The sequence below is a fragment of the Salmo trutta genome, chromosome 38, assembly GCF_901001165.1.
Source record: "Salmo trutta chromosome 38, fSalTru1.1, whole genome shotgun sequence".
Classification (NCBI taxonomy): Eukaryota; Metazoa; Chordata; class Actinopteri; order Salmoniformes; family Salmonidae; genus Salmo; species Salmo trutta.
This window is the reverse complement of record NC_042994.1, coordinates 25,311,201-25,329,810: the sequence shown is the minus strand read 5'-3', so window position 1 is coordinate 25,329,810 and position 18,610 is coordinate 25,311,201. Positions and strand designations below refer to the sequence as shown.

At 45.3% G+C, this 18,610-nt stretch overlaps 1 protein-coding gene across 1 annotated transcript in view; it reads right to left on the bottom strand.

Moving 5' to 3' along the window:
• LOC115178367 (noelin-2) overlaps positions 1-10,987 on the bottom strand; it is a 78,852-nt gene extending 67,865 nt beyond the window's left edge. Inside the window, exon 1 of the mRNA XM_029739525.1 lies at positions 10,739-10,987. Within this exon, the coding sequence (XP_029595385.1) occupies positions 10,739-10,876 (138 nt within the window). The 5' untranslated portion in view covers positions 10,877-10,987. The remainder of the gene's footprint in view (positions 1-10,738) is intronic.
• Between the last annotated feature and the right edge of the window lie 7,623 nt (positions 10,988-18,610).

Sequence of the window (18,610 nt, the reverse complement as noted above, 5' to 3'; positions counted from 1 at the left end):
TCACAAAAACATCACTATAACATCACTATAACACCACTATAACACCACTATAACATAACATCACTATAACATCACTATAACACCACCATAACATAACATCACTATAACACCACTATAAAATCACTATAACATCACTATAACATCACAATAACACCAATATAACACCACTATAACAACACTATAACACCACTATAACACCACCATAACATCACTATAACACCACTATAACACCACTATAACATAACATCACTATAACATCACTATAACATAACATCACTATAAAATAACTATAACATCACTATTCATTTTCTATTAATTTTAGTCATTTAGCAGACGCTCTTTTCCAGAGCAACTTACAGTAGCGAATGCATACATTTCATATTTTTTTTTCTCTTATTTTTTTGTACTGGTCCCCCGTGGGAATCGAACCCACAACCCTGGCGTTGCAAACACCATGCTCTACCAACTGAGCCACACGGGACTACTATAACACCACCATAACATCACTATAACACCACTATAACATCATTATAACACCACTATAACACCACTATAACATCACTATAACACCACTATAACATCAATATAAAACCACCATAACACCACTATAACATAATACCACTATAATACCACAAAAACTTAACATCACTATAACACCACTATAACACCACTATAATACCAGAACAATTTAACGCCACTATAACACCACTATAACGTTACTATAACGCCACCATAACACCACTATTACACCACCATAACACCACTATAAAATCACTATAACACCACAATAACACCACTATAACATAATATCACTATAACATCACTATAACATCACTATTACACCACTATTACACCACCATAACATCACTATAACATCACTATAACACCACTATAACACCACTATAATATCACTATAACACCACTATAACATCACTATAACGCCACCATAACACCACTATTACACCACTATAACACCCCTATAACACCACAATAACACCACTATAACATAACATCACTATAACATCACTATAACATCACTATTACAACACTATTACACCACCATAAAATCACTATAACACCACTATAACATCCCTATAACATCACTATTACACCACTATAAGGCAACTATAACATCACTATAACATGACTATAACACCATTATTACACCACTATAATACCACCATAACATCACTATAACATCACTATAACACCACTATAACATCACTATAACACCACTATAACACCACTATAACATCACTATAACACCATTATAACACCACTATAACATAACACTACTATAACACCACTCTAACATCCCTATAACAGCACTATAACATAACATCACAATAATATGACATCTCTATAACACCGCTATAACATAACATCACAATAACACCACTATAACATCACTATAACACCACTATAAAACCACTATAACATAACATCACTATAACACCACCATAACACCGCTATAACACCACTATAACATAACATCACTATAACATCACTTTAACACCACCATAACATAACATCACTATAACACCACTATAACATCACAATAACACCAATATAACACCACTATAACATCACTATAACACCACTAAAACACCACCATAACATCACTATAACACCACTATAACATAACATCACTATAACATAACATCACTATAAAATAACAATAACATCACTATTCATTTTCATAAATTTTTGTCATTTAGCAGACGCTCTTATCCAGCGCGACTTACAGTAGCGAATGCATACATTTCATACTTTTTTTTCTCTTTTTTTTCGTACTGGTCCACCATGGGAATCGAACCCACAACCCTGGCGTTGCAAACACCATGCTCTACCAACTGAGCCACATGGGACTACTATAACACCACCATAACATCACTATAACACCACCATAACATCACTATAACACCACTATAACATCACTATAAAACCACTATAACACCACTATAACATCAATATAACACCACTATAACATAATACCACTATAATACCACAAAAACATAACATCACTGTAACACCACTATAACACCACTATAATACCAGAACAACATAACACCACTTCTACTTCCGGTCCGGAGCGAGCAGTCGCATTTCGCTTCGCTCCACAGGTAATATTACACTTCTTTACATTACAACGGTTTGGTTTGTTTGATCTGAACAATTTTTTCTTAGCTATCAAAGATAATTGTGTAGTTTAGAGTAATTAGAGTAATTATCGAGGCCAGCTATTTTTTCGTCCTCCTAACGTAGTCAACACTGCTGGCTGCTAGCTGCTAGCTAGTCAACACCGCTAGCTAGCCAACCGCTACCGACTAGCAGCGCTGTAGATACTAATACATTACAACGGAACGATTTGACTAGTGCAGTGTTAGCTAGCTAGCTACATAGCTGTCTTTGTCATAGCTTGATAATTGTGTAGTTTAGTAATAGCTAGGTTAGCTAGCCAGCTATTTCCGTCCCCCGCGACGCCATTGTTCCATACCCAGCCAACTATTACCGACGAGCAGCATTGTAGAAACTAAATACGTTACAAAGGAACGTCTTGATTAGTGTTATGTTAGCTAGCTACAAAGTTGCTTTTGTATAATAGCCAACCTCTACCGACTAGCAGCACTGTAGAAACTATTACATTACAACGGAACGATTTGACTAGTGCAGTGTTAGCTAGCTAGCTACATAGCTGTCTTTGTCATAGCTTGATAATTGTGTAGTTTAGTAATTATCGAGGCTAGCTAGGTTAGCTAGCCAGCTATTTCCGTCCCCCGCGACGCCATTGTTCCATACCCAGCCAACTATTACCGACGAGCAGCATTGTAGAAACTAAATCCGTTACAAAGGAACGTCTTGATTAGTGTTATGTTAGCTAGCTACAAAGTTGCTTTTGTATAATAGCCAACCTCTACCGACTAGCAGCACTGTAGAAACTATTACATTACAACGGAACGACTTGATTAGTGTAGTGTTGTGTTAGTTAGCTAGCATTTTCGTCATTTTAGTCAATAAGATTTTCGCAACGTAAGCTTAACTTTCTGAACATTCGAGACGTGTAGACCACTTGTCATTCCAATCTCCTTTGCATTAGCGTAGCCTCTTCTGTAGCTTGTCAACTATGTGTCTGGCTATCCCTGTTCTCTCCCCTCTGCACAGGCCATACAAACGCTTCACACCGCGTGGCCGCTGCCACTCTAACCTGGTGGTCCCAGCGCGCATGACCCACGTGGAGTTCCAGGTCTCCGGCAGCCTCTGGAACTGCCGGTCTGCGGCCAACAAGGCTGAGTTCATCTCAGCCTATGCTACCCTCCAGTCCCTAGACTTCCTGGCGCTGACGGAAACATGGATTACCACAGATAACACTGCTACTCCTACTGCTCTCTCCTCGTCTGCCTACGTGTTCTCGCATACCGCTAGAGCATCGAGCCAGCGGGGTGGTGGCAATGGAATCCTCATCTCTCCCAAGTGGACATTCTCTCTTTCTCCCCTGACCCATCTGTCTATCTCCTCATTTGAATTCCATGCTGTCACAGTTACTAGCCCTTTCAAGCTTAACATCCTTATCATTTATCGCCCTCCAGGTTCCCTTGGAGAGTTCATCAATGAGCTTGATGCCTTGATAAGTTCCTTCCCTGAGGATGGCTCACCTCTCACAGTTCTGGGTGACTTTAACCTCCCCACGTCTACCTTTGACTCATTCCTCTCTGCCTCCTTCTTTCCACTCCTCTCCTCCTTTGACCTCACCCTCTCACCTTCCCCCCCTACTCACAAGGCAGGCAATACGCTTGACCTCATCTTTACTAGATGCTGTTCTTCCACTAATCTCATTGCAACTCCCCTCCAAGTCTCCGACCACTACTTTGTATCCTTTTCCCTCTCGCTCTCATCCAACACTTCTCACTCTGCCCCTACTCGGATGGTATTGCGCCGTCCCAACCTTCGCTCTCTCTCTCCCGCTACTCTCTCCTCTTCCATCCTATCATCTCTTCCCTCTGCTCAAACCTTCTCCAACCTATCTCCTGATTCTGCCTCCTCAACCCTCCTCTCCTCCCTTTCTGCATCCTTCGATTTTCTCTGTCCCCTATCCTCCAGGCCGGCTCGGTCCTCCACTCCTGCGCCGTGGCTCGACGACTCACTGCGAGCTCACAGAACAGGGCTCCGGGCAGCCGAGCGGAAATGGAGGAAAACTCGCCTCCCTGCGGACCTGGCATCCTTTCACGCCCTCCTCTCTACATTTTCCTCTTCTGTCTCTGCTGCTAAAGCCACCTTCTACCACTCTAAATTCCAAGCATCTGCCTCTAACCCTAGGAAGCTCTTTGCTACCTTCTCCTCCCTCCTGAATCCTCCTCCCCCTCCCCCCCTCCTCTCTCTCTGCGGATGACTTCGTCAACCATTTTGAAAAGAAGGCTGATGACATCCGATCCTCGTTTGCTAAGCCAAACGACACCGCTGGTCCTGCTCACACTGCCCTACCCTGTGCTTTGACCTCTTTCTCCCCTCTCTCTCCAGATGAAATCTCGCGTCTCGTGATGGCCGGCCGCCCAACAACCTGCCCACTTGACCCTATCCCCTCCTCTCTTCTCCAGACCATTTCCGGAGACCTTCTCCCCTACCTCACCTCGCTCATCAACTCATCCTTGACCGCTGGCTACGTCCCTTCCGTCTTCAAGAGAGCGAGAGTTGCACCCCTTCTGAAAAAACCTACACTCGATCCCTCCGATATCAACAACTACAGACCAGTATCCCTTCTTTCTTTTCTCTCCAAAACTCTTGAACGTGCCGTCCTTGGCCAGCTCTCCTGCTATCTCTCTCAGAATGACCTTCTTGATCCTAATCAGTCAGGTTTCAAGACTGGGCATTCAACTGAGACTGCTCTTCTCTGTGTCACGGAGGCTCTCCGCACTGCTAAAGCTAACTCTCTCTCCTCTGCTCTCATCCTTCTAGACCTATCTGCTGCCTTTGATACCGTGAACCATCAGATCCTCCTCTCCACCCTCTCCGAGCTGGGCATCTCCGGCGCGGCCCACGCTTGGATTGCGTCCTACCTGACAGGTCGCTCCTACCAGGTGGCGTGGTGAGAATCTGTCTCCGCACCACGTGCTCTCACCACTGGTGTCCCCCAGGGCTCTGTTCTAGGCCCTCTCCTATTCTCACTATACACCAAGTCACTTGGCTCGGTCATATCCTCACATGGTCTCTCCTATCATTGCTACGCAGACGACACACAATTAATCTTCTCCTTTCCCCCTTCTGATAACCAGGTGGCGAATCGCATCTCTGCATGTCTGGCAGACATATCAGTGTGGATGACGGCTCACCACCTCAAGCTGAACCTCGGCAAGACGGAGCTGCTCCTCCTCCCAGGGAAGGACTGCCCGTTCCATGATCTCGCCATCACGGTTGACAACTCCCTTGTGTCCTCCTCCCAGAGTGCTAAGAACCTTGGCGTGACCCTGGACAACACCCTGTTGTTCTCCACTAACATCAAGGCGGTGACCCGATCCTGTAGGTTCATGCTCTACAACATTCGCAGAGTACGACCCTGCCTCACACAGGAAGCGGCGCAGGTCCTAGTCCAGGCACTTGTCATCTCCCGTCTGGATTACTGCAACTCGCTGTTGGCTGGGCTCCCTGCCTGTGCCATTAAACCCCTACAACTCATCCAGAACGCCGCAGCCCGTCTGGTGTTCAACCTTCCCAAGATCTCTCACGTCACCCCGCTCCTCCGCTCTCTCCACTGGCTTCCAGTTGAAGCTCGCATCCGCTACAAGTCCATGGTGCTTGCCTACGGAGCTGTGAGGGGAACGGCACCTCCGTACCTTCAGGCTCTGATCAGGCCCTACACCCAAACAAGGGCACTGCGTTCATCCACCTCTGGCCTGCTCGCCTCCCTACCTCTGAGGAAGCACAGCTCCCGCTCAGCCCATTCAAAACTGTTCGCTGCTCTGGCACCCCAATGGTGGAACAAGCTCCCTCACGACGCCTCACCACGCCCCCCCCCCCCCCCCAAAAGATTTAGATGCACTATTGTAAAGTGGTTGTTCCACTGGATATCTTAAGGTGAATGCACCAATTTGTAAGTCGCTCTGGATAAGAGCGTCTGCTAAATGACTTAAATGTAAATGTAACTATAACACCACTATAACATCCCTATAACATAACTATAACATAACATCACTATAACACAACTGTAAAAACACTATAATATAACTATAACACCACTATGACACCATTATAACACCACTATAACACCACTATAACATAACACCACTATAACACCACTATAACACCACTATAACATAACATCACCATAATACCACTATAACACCACCATAACATAACATCACTATAAAACCACTCTCACATCACTATAACACCAGTATAACATAACAATACTATAACATCACTCTAACACCACCATAACTTAACATCACTATAACATAACTATAACATCACCATAACATCACTATAACACCACTATAACATAACATCCCTATACCATCACTATAGCACCACCATAACATAACATTACTATATCATAACTATAACATCACCATAACATCACTATAACACCACTATAACATAACATCACTATAACACCACTATAACACCACCATAACATCACTATAACACCACTGCAACATGACATCACTATAACACCACTATAACACCACTATAACATCACTATAACACCACTATAACACCACAATAACATCACTATAACATCACTATAACACCACTATAACATAACACCACTATAACACCACTATAACATCACAATAACACCAATATAACACCACTATAACATCACTATAACACCACCATAACATCACTATAACACCACTATAACACCACTATAACATAACATCACTATAACATCACTATAACATAACATCACTATAACATCACTATAACATAACATCACTATAAAATAACTATAACATCACTATTCATTTTCATACATTTTTGTCATTTAGAAGACGCTCTTATCCAGAGCGACTTACAGGAGCGAATGCATACGTTTCATACTTTTTTTTCTCTTATTTTTCGTACTGGTCCCCCGTGGGAATTGAACCCACAACCCTGGCGTTGCAAACACCATGCTCTACCAACTGAGCCACATGGGACTACTATAACACCACCATAACATCACTATAACACCACTATAACATCATTATAACACCACTATAACATCACTATAACACAACTATAACATCACTATAAAACCACTATAACATAATACCACTATAATACCACAATAACATCCCTATAACATAACTATAACATAACATCACTATAACACCACTGTAACACCACTATAATATAACTATAACACCACTATGACACCATTATAACACCACTATAACATAACATCACTATAATACCACTATAACACCACTATAACACCACTATAACATAACATCACTATAACACCACTCTCACATCACTATAACATAACAATACTATAACATCACTCTAACACCACCATAACTTAACATCACTATAACATAACTATAACATCACCATAACATCACTATAACACCACTATAACATAACATCACTATAGCACCACCATAACATAACATCACTATAACATAACTATACATCACCATAACATCACTATAACATAACATCACTATTCATTTTCATAAATTTTTGTCATTTAGCAGACGCTCTTATCCAGCGCGACTTACAGTAGCGAATGCATACATTTCATACTTTTTTTTTCTCTTATTTTTCATACTGGTACACCGCGGGAATCGAACCCACAACCCTGGCGTTGCAAACACCATGCTCTACCAACTGAGCCACACGGGACTACTATAACACCACCATAACATCACTATAACACCACTATAACATCACTATAACACAACTATAACATCACTATAAAACCACTATAACATAATACCACTATAATACCACAAAAACATAACATCACTATAACACCACTATAACACCACTATAACACCACTATAATACCAGGACAACATAACACCACTATAACACCACAACAACATCCCTATAACATCACTATAACATAACATCACTATAACACCACTATAACGCCACTATAACGCCACTATAACATAACATCACTATAACACCACTATAACGCCACTATAACGCCACTATAACATAACATCACTATAACATCACTATTACACCACTATAACATCACTGTAACACCACTATAACACCACTATAACATAACATCCCTATAACGCCACTATAACATCACTATAACACCACTATAACATAACTATAACATCACTATAACACCACTATAACACCACTATAACATCACTATAACACCACTATAACATCACTATAACATCACTATAACGCCACAATAACATAACATCACTATAACCCCACTATAAAATCACTATAACACCACTATAACATCACTATAACACCACTATAACATCACCATAACACCACTATAACACCACTATAGCATTACTATGAATCCACTGTGTGTGTGTGTGTGTGTGTGTGTGTGTGTGTGTGTGTGTGTGTGTGTGTGTGTGTGTGTGTGTGTGTGTGTGTGTGTGTGTGTGTGTGTTCGTGTGTGTTCGTGTGTGTGTGTGTGTGTTACAGCCAGTGACCAGAAACATAATAATAGATACCATTTAGCAGACACTTTAATCCAAGGAGACATAGAGTCATGTGTGCATGTTATTTCTGGGTTGTAATAGGACTCAGATCCACTGCCCTGGCATTGCAAGTGCCCTGCTCTCCCAACTGAGTTCAACAGGACCACCGGCCAGGTCTGGGGTTGCCAGGACGACCCAGTCCATGTGGGTTAGTCACCATTCCTCAGGGGGACAGAAACCTCGTTTCGTTGGCTCTGTGTGTGTGCGTGCGTGTGTGTGTGTGTGTGTGTGTGTGTGTGTGTGTGTGTGTGTGTGTGTGTGTGTGTGTGTGTGTGTGTGTGTGTGTGTGTGTGTGTGTGACTCATAACTGTAATAGTATCTCTCACAGATGGATGGTTGTGTTTCCTGAGATATTTAGATGCATGATCTCTCCTTCCCCCTCTTTCTGTCACTCTTTCATTCTCGCTTTCTGACTCCCTCCCTCTCGTCCTTCTATCCTGTCTGTCTTCCCCATCTCTCCTCTCTCTCTCTCTTTCTCTCTCTCCTCTGTCTCTCATACACAGGAGACAAAGAGCACAAAATCGAACCGACACAAATGCAAAGCTTGTTTTTCCCACCCAGTCACACAGCAGGAGAGATGTCTGGTTCAGGTCTGTGTTTGTTCCACCCAGTCACAAACAGCAGGAGAGATGTCTGGTTCAGGTCTGTGTTTGTTCCACCCAGTCACACACAGCAGGAGAGATGTCTGGTTCAGGTCTGTGTTTGTTCCACCCAGTCACACAGCAGGAGAGATGTCTGGTTCAGGTCTGTGTTTGTTCCGCCCAGTCACACACAGCAGGAGAGATGTCTGGATCAGGTCTGTGTTTGTTCCACCCAGTCACACAGCAGGAGAGATGTCTGGTTCAGGTGTGTGTTTGTTCCACCCAGTCACACAGCAGGAGAGATGTCTGGTTCAGGTCTGTGTTTGTTCCACCCAATCACACAGCAGGAGATATGTCTGGTTCAGGTCTGTGTTTGTTCCACCCAGTCACACAGCAGGAGAGATGTCTGGTTCAGGTCTGTGTTTGTCCCACCCAGTCACACACAGCAGGAGAGATGTCTGGTTCAGGTCTGTGTTCGTTCCACCCAGTCACACACAGCAGGAGAGATGTCTGGTTCAGGTCTGTGCTTGTCCCACCCAGTCACACACAGCAGGAGAGATGTCTGGTTCAGGTCTGTGTTTGTTCCACCCAGTCACACAGCAGGAGAGATGTCTGGTTCAGGTCTGTGTTTGTTCCACCCAGTCACACAGCAGGAGAGATTTTTGGTTCAGGTCTGTGTTTGTCCCACCCAGTCACACAGCAGGAGAGATGTCTGGTTCAGGTCTGTGTTTGTTCCACCCAGTCACACAGCAGGAGAGATGTCTGGTTCAGGTCTGTGTTTGTTCCACCCAGTCACACAGCAGGAGAGATGTCTGGTTCAGGTCTGTGTTTGTCCCACCCAGTCACACACAGCAGGAGAGATGTCTGGTTCAGGTCTGTGTTTGTCCCACCCAGTCACACAGCAGGAGAGATGTCTGGTTCAGGTCTGTGTTTGTCCCACCCAGTCACACACAGCAGGAGAGATGTCTGGTTCAGGTCTGTGTTTGTTCCACCCAGTCACACAGCAGGAGAGATGTCTGGTTCAGGTCTGTGTTTGTCCCACCCAGTCACACAGCAGGAGAGATTTCTGGTTCAGGTCTGTGTCTTTATGTATGTCTCTGTCTGCGTCCCTGTGTGTCCATTACTCTGTGTCCATCGCTGTGTGCGTGTGTATGTGTGTGTGTGTGTCTGTGTATGTATGAGTGCGTGCATATGTGTGTGTGCGCGTGCGCGTGTACGTGTGAGTGTGCGCGTGTGTGTGTGTGCGTGTATGTATGTGTGTGTATGTGTGTGTGAGTGAGTGTGTGTGTGTGTGTTTGTGTGCGTGAGTGCGTGCGTAAGTGTGTGTGTGTGCGTGCGTGCGTATGTGTGTACGTGTGTGTGTGTGTGTGTGTGTGTGTGTGTGTGTGTGTGTGTGTGTGTGTGTGTGTGTGTGTGAGTGTGAGTGTGTGTGTGTGTGTGTGTGTGTGTGTGTGTGTGTGTGTGTGTGTGTGTGTGTGTGTGTGTACGTACGCTGATGATCCTCTGGTGGTTTCCATCAGGACTGGTGGCGTTGAGCCCCACTAGAGAGGGCAGTGTCTGGGACATCCAGTTAGTCACCATGGCCATGGTGCTCAGCACCGCTCCAATCTTTAACATGGGAACACTCATCCTGGCTGAGCTAGCACACACACACACACACACACATACAGGAACGCTCACACACACCAAGTCACACACTCATACAGGAACGCTCACACACACCAAGTCACACACTCACACACCCACACACATACAGGAACGCTCACACACACCAAGTCACTCACTCACACACACTAAATCACACACTCACACTCTCACACACACACATACAGGAACGCTCACACACACCAAGTCACTCACTCACTCACACACACTAAATCACACACTCACACACACACACACACATACAGGAACGCTCACACACACCAAGTCACTCACTCACTTACACACACTAAATCACACACTCACACACACACACACACACACATACAGGAACGCTCACACACACCAAGTCACACACTCACTCACACACACTAAATCACACACTCACACACACACACACACACACACTCAGGAATGCTCACACACACCAAATCACACACACGCTCACACACCGAATCACATACACAGTCACACACACACCAAGTCACACACTCACACACACACAGGAACGTTCACACACACACCAAATCACACACCAAGTCACCCTCACCAAGTCACACACACCAAGTCACCCTCACCAAGTCACACACACCAAGTCACACACTCACTCACACACACCAAATCACACAGACCTGCTATCCACTCATGAACCCACAGAGAGATGCTCACACGTTGAGGACAGGACCGGATCCTTAACACTCTGCTCCAAAAGAGTCTACAAATCTGCCTGGAAGACCTGCTAAAGTCCCCAACAGTCCCTCCACCAAGTCCCAACAGTCCCTCAACCAAGTCCCAACGGTTCCTCAACCACGTCCCAACAGTCCCTCAACCACGTCCCAACGGTTCCTCAACCAAGTCCCAACGGTTCCTCAACCACGTCCCAACAGTCCCTCAACCAAGTCCCAACGGTTCCTCAACCACGTCCCAACAGTCCCTCAACCAAGTCCCAACGGTTCCTCAACCACGTCCCAACAGTCCCTCAACCACGTCCCAATGGTTCCTCAACCACGTCCCAACAGTCCCTCAACCAAGTCCCAACAGTTCCTCAACCACGTCCCAGAGCTTAGTGCAGTCCAGGTAGCGATCCACTAGACAACGATAGAGCTCCAGTCCTTATGAAGGCATCGATGCAAAAGTCCCAGCTACTCCCTCTACCGCTTCCACAGTGTCTTCTAACAGTAGCAACCTATAGATCCCAGTACTGAGAGAGTCACATACGGAGAGAGACGAGAGAGAGAGGAGAGAGAGAGAGAGAGAGGAGAGAGAGAGGGGGGAACGAGAGAGAGGGAGAGGAGAGAGAGGGAGAGAGAGAGGAGAGAGAGAGGAGAGAGAGAGGAGAGAGAGGGAGAGAGAGAGGAGAGAGAGAGAGGAGAGAGAGAGAGAGAGAGAGAGGAGAGAGAGAATGAGGTAGAGGAGCGAGAGAGGAGAGAGAGAGGAGAGAGAGAGGAGAGAGAGATTGAAAATAGGAGTGTGGAGTGTAATCCTAAGGTCTGTACTCTGTAGCTTGCCAGAGAAAGACTGAGACAGAGCCAGCTATGCTCTGGGTTTTATCCTCCCTCCCTCCTGCTGGTATACACTCCCACACACTGACTGAGCACAGAGACTGACTAAAGACACACACCACCTTCTCAATTTGCTTAATTGGAATGGCCAACAGGCTGACGTTCTGCCAAGTGAAATGACTTCATGATATTGAACAAAACGAGTGACAAAATGTACCTATTTCTCTCTCTCGCTCTCTCTCCTTTCTCTCTCTCTTCTCTCTTTCTCTCTCTCTCTCTCTCCCTCTCCTCTCTCTCTCATTCTCTCTCTCTCTCTCTCTCTCTCGCTCTCTCTCCTTTCTCTCTCTCTTCTCTCTTTCTCTCTCTCTCTCTCTCCCTCTCCTCTCTCTCTCATTCTCTCTCTCTCTCGCTCTCATCTTTCCTTTCTCTCTCCTCTCTCCTTTCTCTCTACCCTCTCTCTCTCTCTCTCTCTCTCGCTCATCTCGCTCTCCTCTCTCCTTTCTCTCTCCTCTCTCCTCTCAATTCAATTCAATTCAATTCAATTCGCTTTATTGGCATGACGTAACAATGTACATATTGCCAAAGCTTACTTTGGATATTTACAATATAAATAAAAATGAGAATCAAAAATTGTCAACGGGACAACAGTAACAACAATAACCAACGGTCAATATAACCATACATTCAACAATAACAATAATCATACAGTTGAGGACATGTGCAGGTTTATTGGTCTGTCAGACACTGTCCCTCAACTTATGGCAGGCAGCAATGTAGTGCACTGCCAACCCACAGCTCTCTGCGTCCTCCCCCAACAGGATGGGTAGCCTATCCTCATCAGAGAGGTCTTTAAAACCTTGAATAAGGATTTCAAATTTGGGGAAATGACACTCTCTAATTGTTTTATATTTTTGACATTTTGTCAGGAAATGCAGCTCCGTCTCAGGTTCTGCTGTTGTGCAGTGGTTCTCTCTCTCTCTCTCTCTCTCGCTCTCTCTCCTTTCTCTCTCTCTTCTCTCTTTCTCTCTCTCTCTCTCTCCCTCTCCTCTCTCTCTCATTCTCTCTCTCTCTCTCTCTCTCGCTCTCTCTCCTTTCTCTCTCTCTTCTCTCTTTCTCTCTCTCTCTCTCTCCCTCTCCTCTCTCTCTCATTCTCTCTCTCTCTCGCTCTCATCTTTCCTTTCTCTCTCCTCTCTCCTTTCTCTCTACCCTCTCTCTCTCTCTCTCTCTCTCGCTCATCTCGCTCTCCTCTCTCCTTTCTCTCTCCTCTCTCCTCTCAATTCAATTCAATTCAATTCAATTCGCTTTATTGGCATGACGTAACAATGTACATATTGCCAAAGCTTACTTTGGATATTTACAATATAAATAAAAATGAGAATCAAAAATTGTCAACGGGACAACAGTAACAACAATAACCAACGGTCAATATAACCATACATTCAACAATAACAATAATCATACAGTTGAGGACATGTGCAGGTTTATTGGTCTGTCAGACACTGTCCCTCAACTTATGGCAGGCAGCAATGTAGTGCACTGCCAACCCACAGCTCTCTGCGTCCTCCCCCAACAGGATGGGTAGCCTATCCTCATCAGAGAGGTCTTTAAAACCTTGAATAAGGATTTCAAATTTGGGGAAATGACACTCTCTAATTGTTTTATATTTTTGACATTTTGTCAGGAAATGCAGCTCCGTCTCAGGTTCTGCTGTTGTGCAGTGGTTCTCTCTCTCTCTCTCTCTCTCTCTCTCTCTCTCTCTCTCTCTCTCTCTCTCTCTCCTCTCTCCTCTCCCTCTCTCCTCTCTCTCTCTGCCTCTCTCTTCTTCATTATCTGCTCTCCTTCTTACAAAATGTTCCATTTAATGGTATTTTCCCAGCTTCTAAAGCTAGTGAGGGAGATATGAGTCTCCAGTGTGTGTGTGTGTGTGTGTGTGTGTGTGTGTGTGTGTGTGTGTGTGTGTGTGTGTGTGTGTGTGTGTGTGTGTGCATGTGTGTGTGTGGTTGTGTAAGTGTAAGTGTCCCTGTGTGAACACCTAAAATCAGAATATATTATAACTCAGTACCGCCCCCTTGAGTATCCACACAGTACTACATGATATGAGACTACCCAGAGCCTACTTACACCATGTCTGAGACCACACTGCCCCCTTGTGGCTAGGAATGACTACTACAGTCTGTTTACCTGACTGTCTGCTATTGTCACCTGGTAGTACCACAGGCTGGTTACCTGACTCCCTGCTATTGGAACCTGGTAGTACCACAGGCTGGTTACCTGACTCCCTGCTATTGGCACCTGGTAGTACTACAGACTCCCTGCTATTGGCACCTGGTAGTACTACAGACTGGTTACCTGACTGCCTGCTATTGTCACCTGGTAGTACTACAGACTCCCTGCTATTGGCACCTGGTAGTACTAAAGACTCCCTGCTACTGTCACCTGGTAGTACAACAGACTCCCTGCTATTGTCACCTGGTAGTACTACAGACTCCCTGCTATTGTCACCTGGTAGCATACAGATTGGTAACCTGACTGCCTGTTACTGTCACCTGGTAGTACTACAGACTCCCTGCTATTGTCACCTGGTAGTACTACAGACTGCTTACCTGACTGCCTGCTATTGTCACCTGGTAGTACTACAGACTCCCTGCTATTGTCATCTGGTAGTACAACAGGCTGGTTACCTGACTGCCTGCTATTGTCACCTGGAAGTACTACAGACTCCCTGCTATTGTCACCTGGTAGTACTACAGACTCCGTGCTACTGTCACCTGGTAGTAGTACAGACTCCCTGCTATTGTCACCTGGTAGAATTACAGACTCCCTACTAATGTCACCTGGTAGTATTACAGACTGGTTACCTGTCTCCCTGCTATTGTCACCTGGTAGTACTACAGACTCCCTGCTACTGTTACCTGGTAGTATTACAGACTCCCTGCTACTGTTACCTGGTAGTACTACAGACTCCCTGCTATTGTCACCTGGTAGAATTACAGACTCCCTACTAATGTCACCTGGTAGTATTACAGACTGGTTACCTGTCTCCCTGCTATTGTCACCTGGTAGTACTACAGACTGGTTACCTGACTGCCTGCTATTAGCACCTGGTAGTACTACAGACTCCCTGCTATTGTCATCTGGTAGTACAACAGGCTGGTTACCTGACTGCCTGCTATTGTCACCTGGAAGTACTACAGACTCCCTGCTATTGTCACCTGGTAGTACTACAGACTCCGTGCTACTGTCACCTGGTAGTACTACAGACTCCTGCTATTGTCACCTGGTAGAATTACAGACTCCCTACTAATGTCACCTGGTAGTATTACAGACTGGTTACCTGTCTCCCTGCTATTGTCACCTGGTAGTACTACAGACTGGTTACCTGACTGCCTGCTATTGGCACCTGGTAGTACCACAGGCTGGTTACCTGACTCCCTGCTATTGGCACCTGGTAGTACCACAGGCTGGTTACCTGACTCCCTGCTATTGGCACATGGTAGTACTACAGACTCCCTGCTATTGGCACCTGGTAGTACTACGGACTCCCTGCTACTGTCACCTGGTAGTACTACAGACTGGTAACCTGACTCCTTGCTATCGTCACCTGGTAGTACTACAGACTCCCTGCTACTCTCACCTGGTAGTACTACAGACTCCCTGCTACTGTCACCTGGTAGCACTACAGACTTCCTGCTACTGTCACCTGGTAGAACTACAGACTCCCTGCTACTGTCACCTGGTAGTACTACAGACTGGTTACATGACTCCCTGCTACTGTCACCTGGTAGTACTACAGACTCCCTGCTATTGTCACCTGGTAGAATTACAGACTCCCTGCTACTGTCACCTGGTAGTACTACAGACTCGTTACCTGACTCCCTGCTATTGTCACCTGGTAGTACTACAGACTCCCTGGTACTGTCACCTGGATGTACTACAGACTCCCTGCTACTGTCACCTGGTAGTACTACAGACTGGTTACCTGACTCCCTGCAATTGTCACCTGGCAGTACTACAGATTCCCTGCTACTGTCACCTGGTAGCACTACAGACTCCCTGCTACTGTCACCTGGTAGTATTACAGACTCCCTGCTACTGTCAACTGGTAGTACTACAGACTGATTACCTGACTCCCTGCTATTGTCACCTGGTAGTACTACAGACTCCCTGCTACTGTCACCTGGTAGTACTATACACTGGTTACCTGACTCCCTGATATTGTCACCTGGTAGTACTACAGACTCCCTGTTACTGTCACCTGGTAGTACTATAGACTGGTTACCTGACTCCCTGATATTGTCACCTGGTAGTACTACAGACTCCCTGTTACTGTCACCTGGTAGTACTACAGACTGGCTACCTGACTCCTTGCTATTGTCACCTGGTAGTGCTACAGACTCCCTGCTACTGTCAGCTGGTAGTACTACAGACTGGCTACCTGACTCCCTGCTACTGTCACATGGTAGTACTACAGACTCCCTGCTACTGTCACCTGGTAGTACTACAGACTCCCTGCTATTGTCACCTGGTAGTACTACAGACTAATTACCTGACTCCGTGCTATTGTCACCTGGTAGTACTACAGACTACCTGCTATTGTCACCTGGTAGTGCTACAGACTCCCTGCTACTGTCACCTGGTAGTACTATAGACTGGTTACCCGACTCCCTGCTATTGTCACCTGGTAGTACTACAGACTCCCTGCTACTGTCACTTGGTAGTACTACAGACTCCCTGCTACTGTCAGCTGGTAGTACTACAGACTGGCTAACTGACTCCCTGCTACTGTCACCTGGTAGTACTACAAACTCCCTGCTACTGTCACCTGGTAGTACTACAGACTCCCTGCTATTGTCACCTGGTAGTACTACAGACTAATTACCTGACTCCGTGCTATTGTCACCTGGTAGTACTACAGACTACCTGCTATTGTCACCTGGTAGTGCTACAGACTCCCTGCTACTGTCACCTGGTAGTACTATAGACTGGTTACCCGACTCCCTGCTATTGTCACCTGGTAGTACTACAGACTCCCTGCTACTGTCACTTGGTAGTACTACAGACTCCCTGCTACTGTCAGCTGGTAGTACTACAGACTGGCTAACTGACTCCCTGCTACTGTCACCTGGTAGTACTACAAACTCCCTGCTACTGTCACCTGGTAGTACTACAGACTCCCTGCTATTGTCACCTGGTAGTACTACAGACTCCCTGCTACTGTCACCTGGTAGTACTACAGACTCCCTGCTACTGTCACCTGGTAGTACTACAAACTCCCTGCTACTGTCACCTGGTAGTACTACAAACTCCCTAATACTGTCACCTGGTAGTACTACAAATTCCCTGCTACTGTCACCTGGTAGTACTACAGACTCCCTGCTACTGTCACCTGGTAGTACTACAGACTCCCTGCTATTGTCACCTGGTAGTACTACAGACTCCCTGCTACTGTCACCTGGTAGTACTACTTACTGGTTACCTGACATCTAGTATCTCTACTAGTTACTGTTTTTGTCCGAGCACTACACAGCATTTTCATTCCATTTCTGATGATTTGAATCAGCTAGGGCAGAACCCAGAATGTGCACCCAAGGGGGGCCCAGGACAGAGTTTGGGCAGCGCTGCCTTAGACATTATGTCCTATGCAGCTGTGAGCATTCATTTGTACATTTTTGATTGGTGGGTTTTGTTATCTGTTTTATCCATATTGGCATTAGGACAATCTCTGTCCATTTCTGAATTCCTGAAGGTGTAGCAGTAACAGCCAGCACCCAGCAGAGAGAAGCAGATACACAGAGAGCGAGAGAAGGGGAGAGAGTTTAATATCTATTTCACTTGCTTTGGCAATTTAAAAACATGTTTCCCATGCCAATAAAGCCCTTTAAATAGAAAGGTAATTGGTTTCCAGTTTACATAGAGGCCAATAAAGCCCTTTAAATAGAAAGGTAATTGGTTTCCAGTTTACATAGAGGCCAATAAAGCCCTTTAAATAGAAAGGTAATTAATTGGTTTCCAGTTTACATAGAGGCCAATAAAGCCCTTTAAATAGAAAGGTAATTGGTTTCCAGTTTACATAGAGGCCAATAAAGCCCTTTAAATAGAAAGGTAATTGGTTTCCAGTTTACATAGAGGCCAATAAAGCCCTTTAAATAGAAAGGTAATTGGTTTCCAGTTTACATAGAGGCCAATAAAGCCCTTTAAA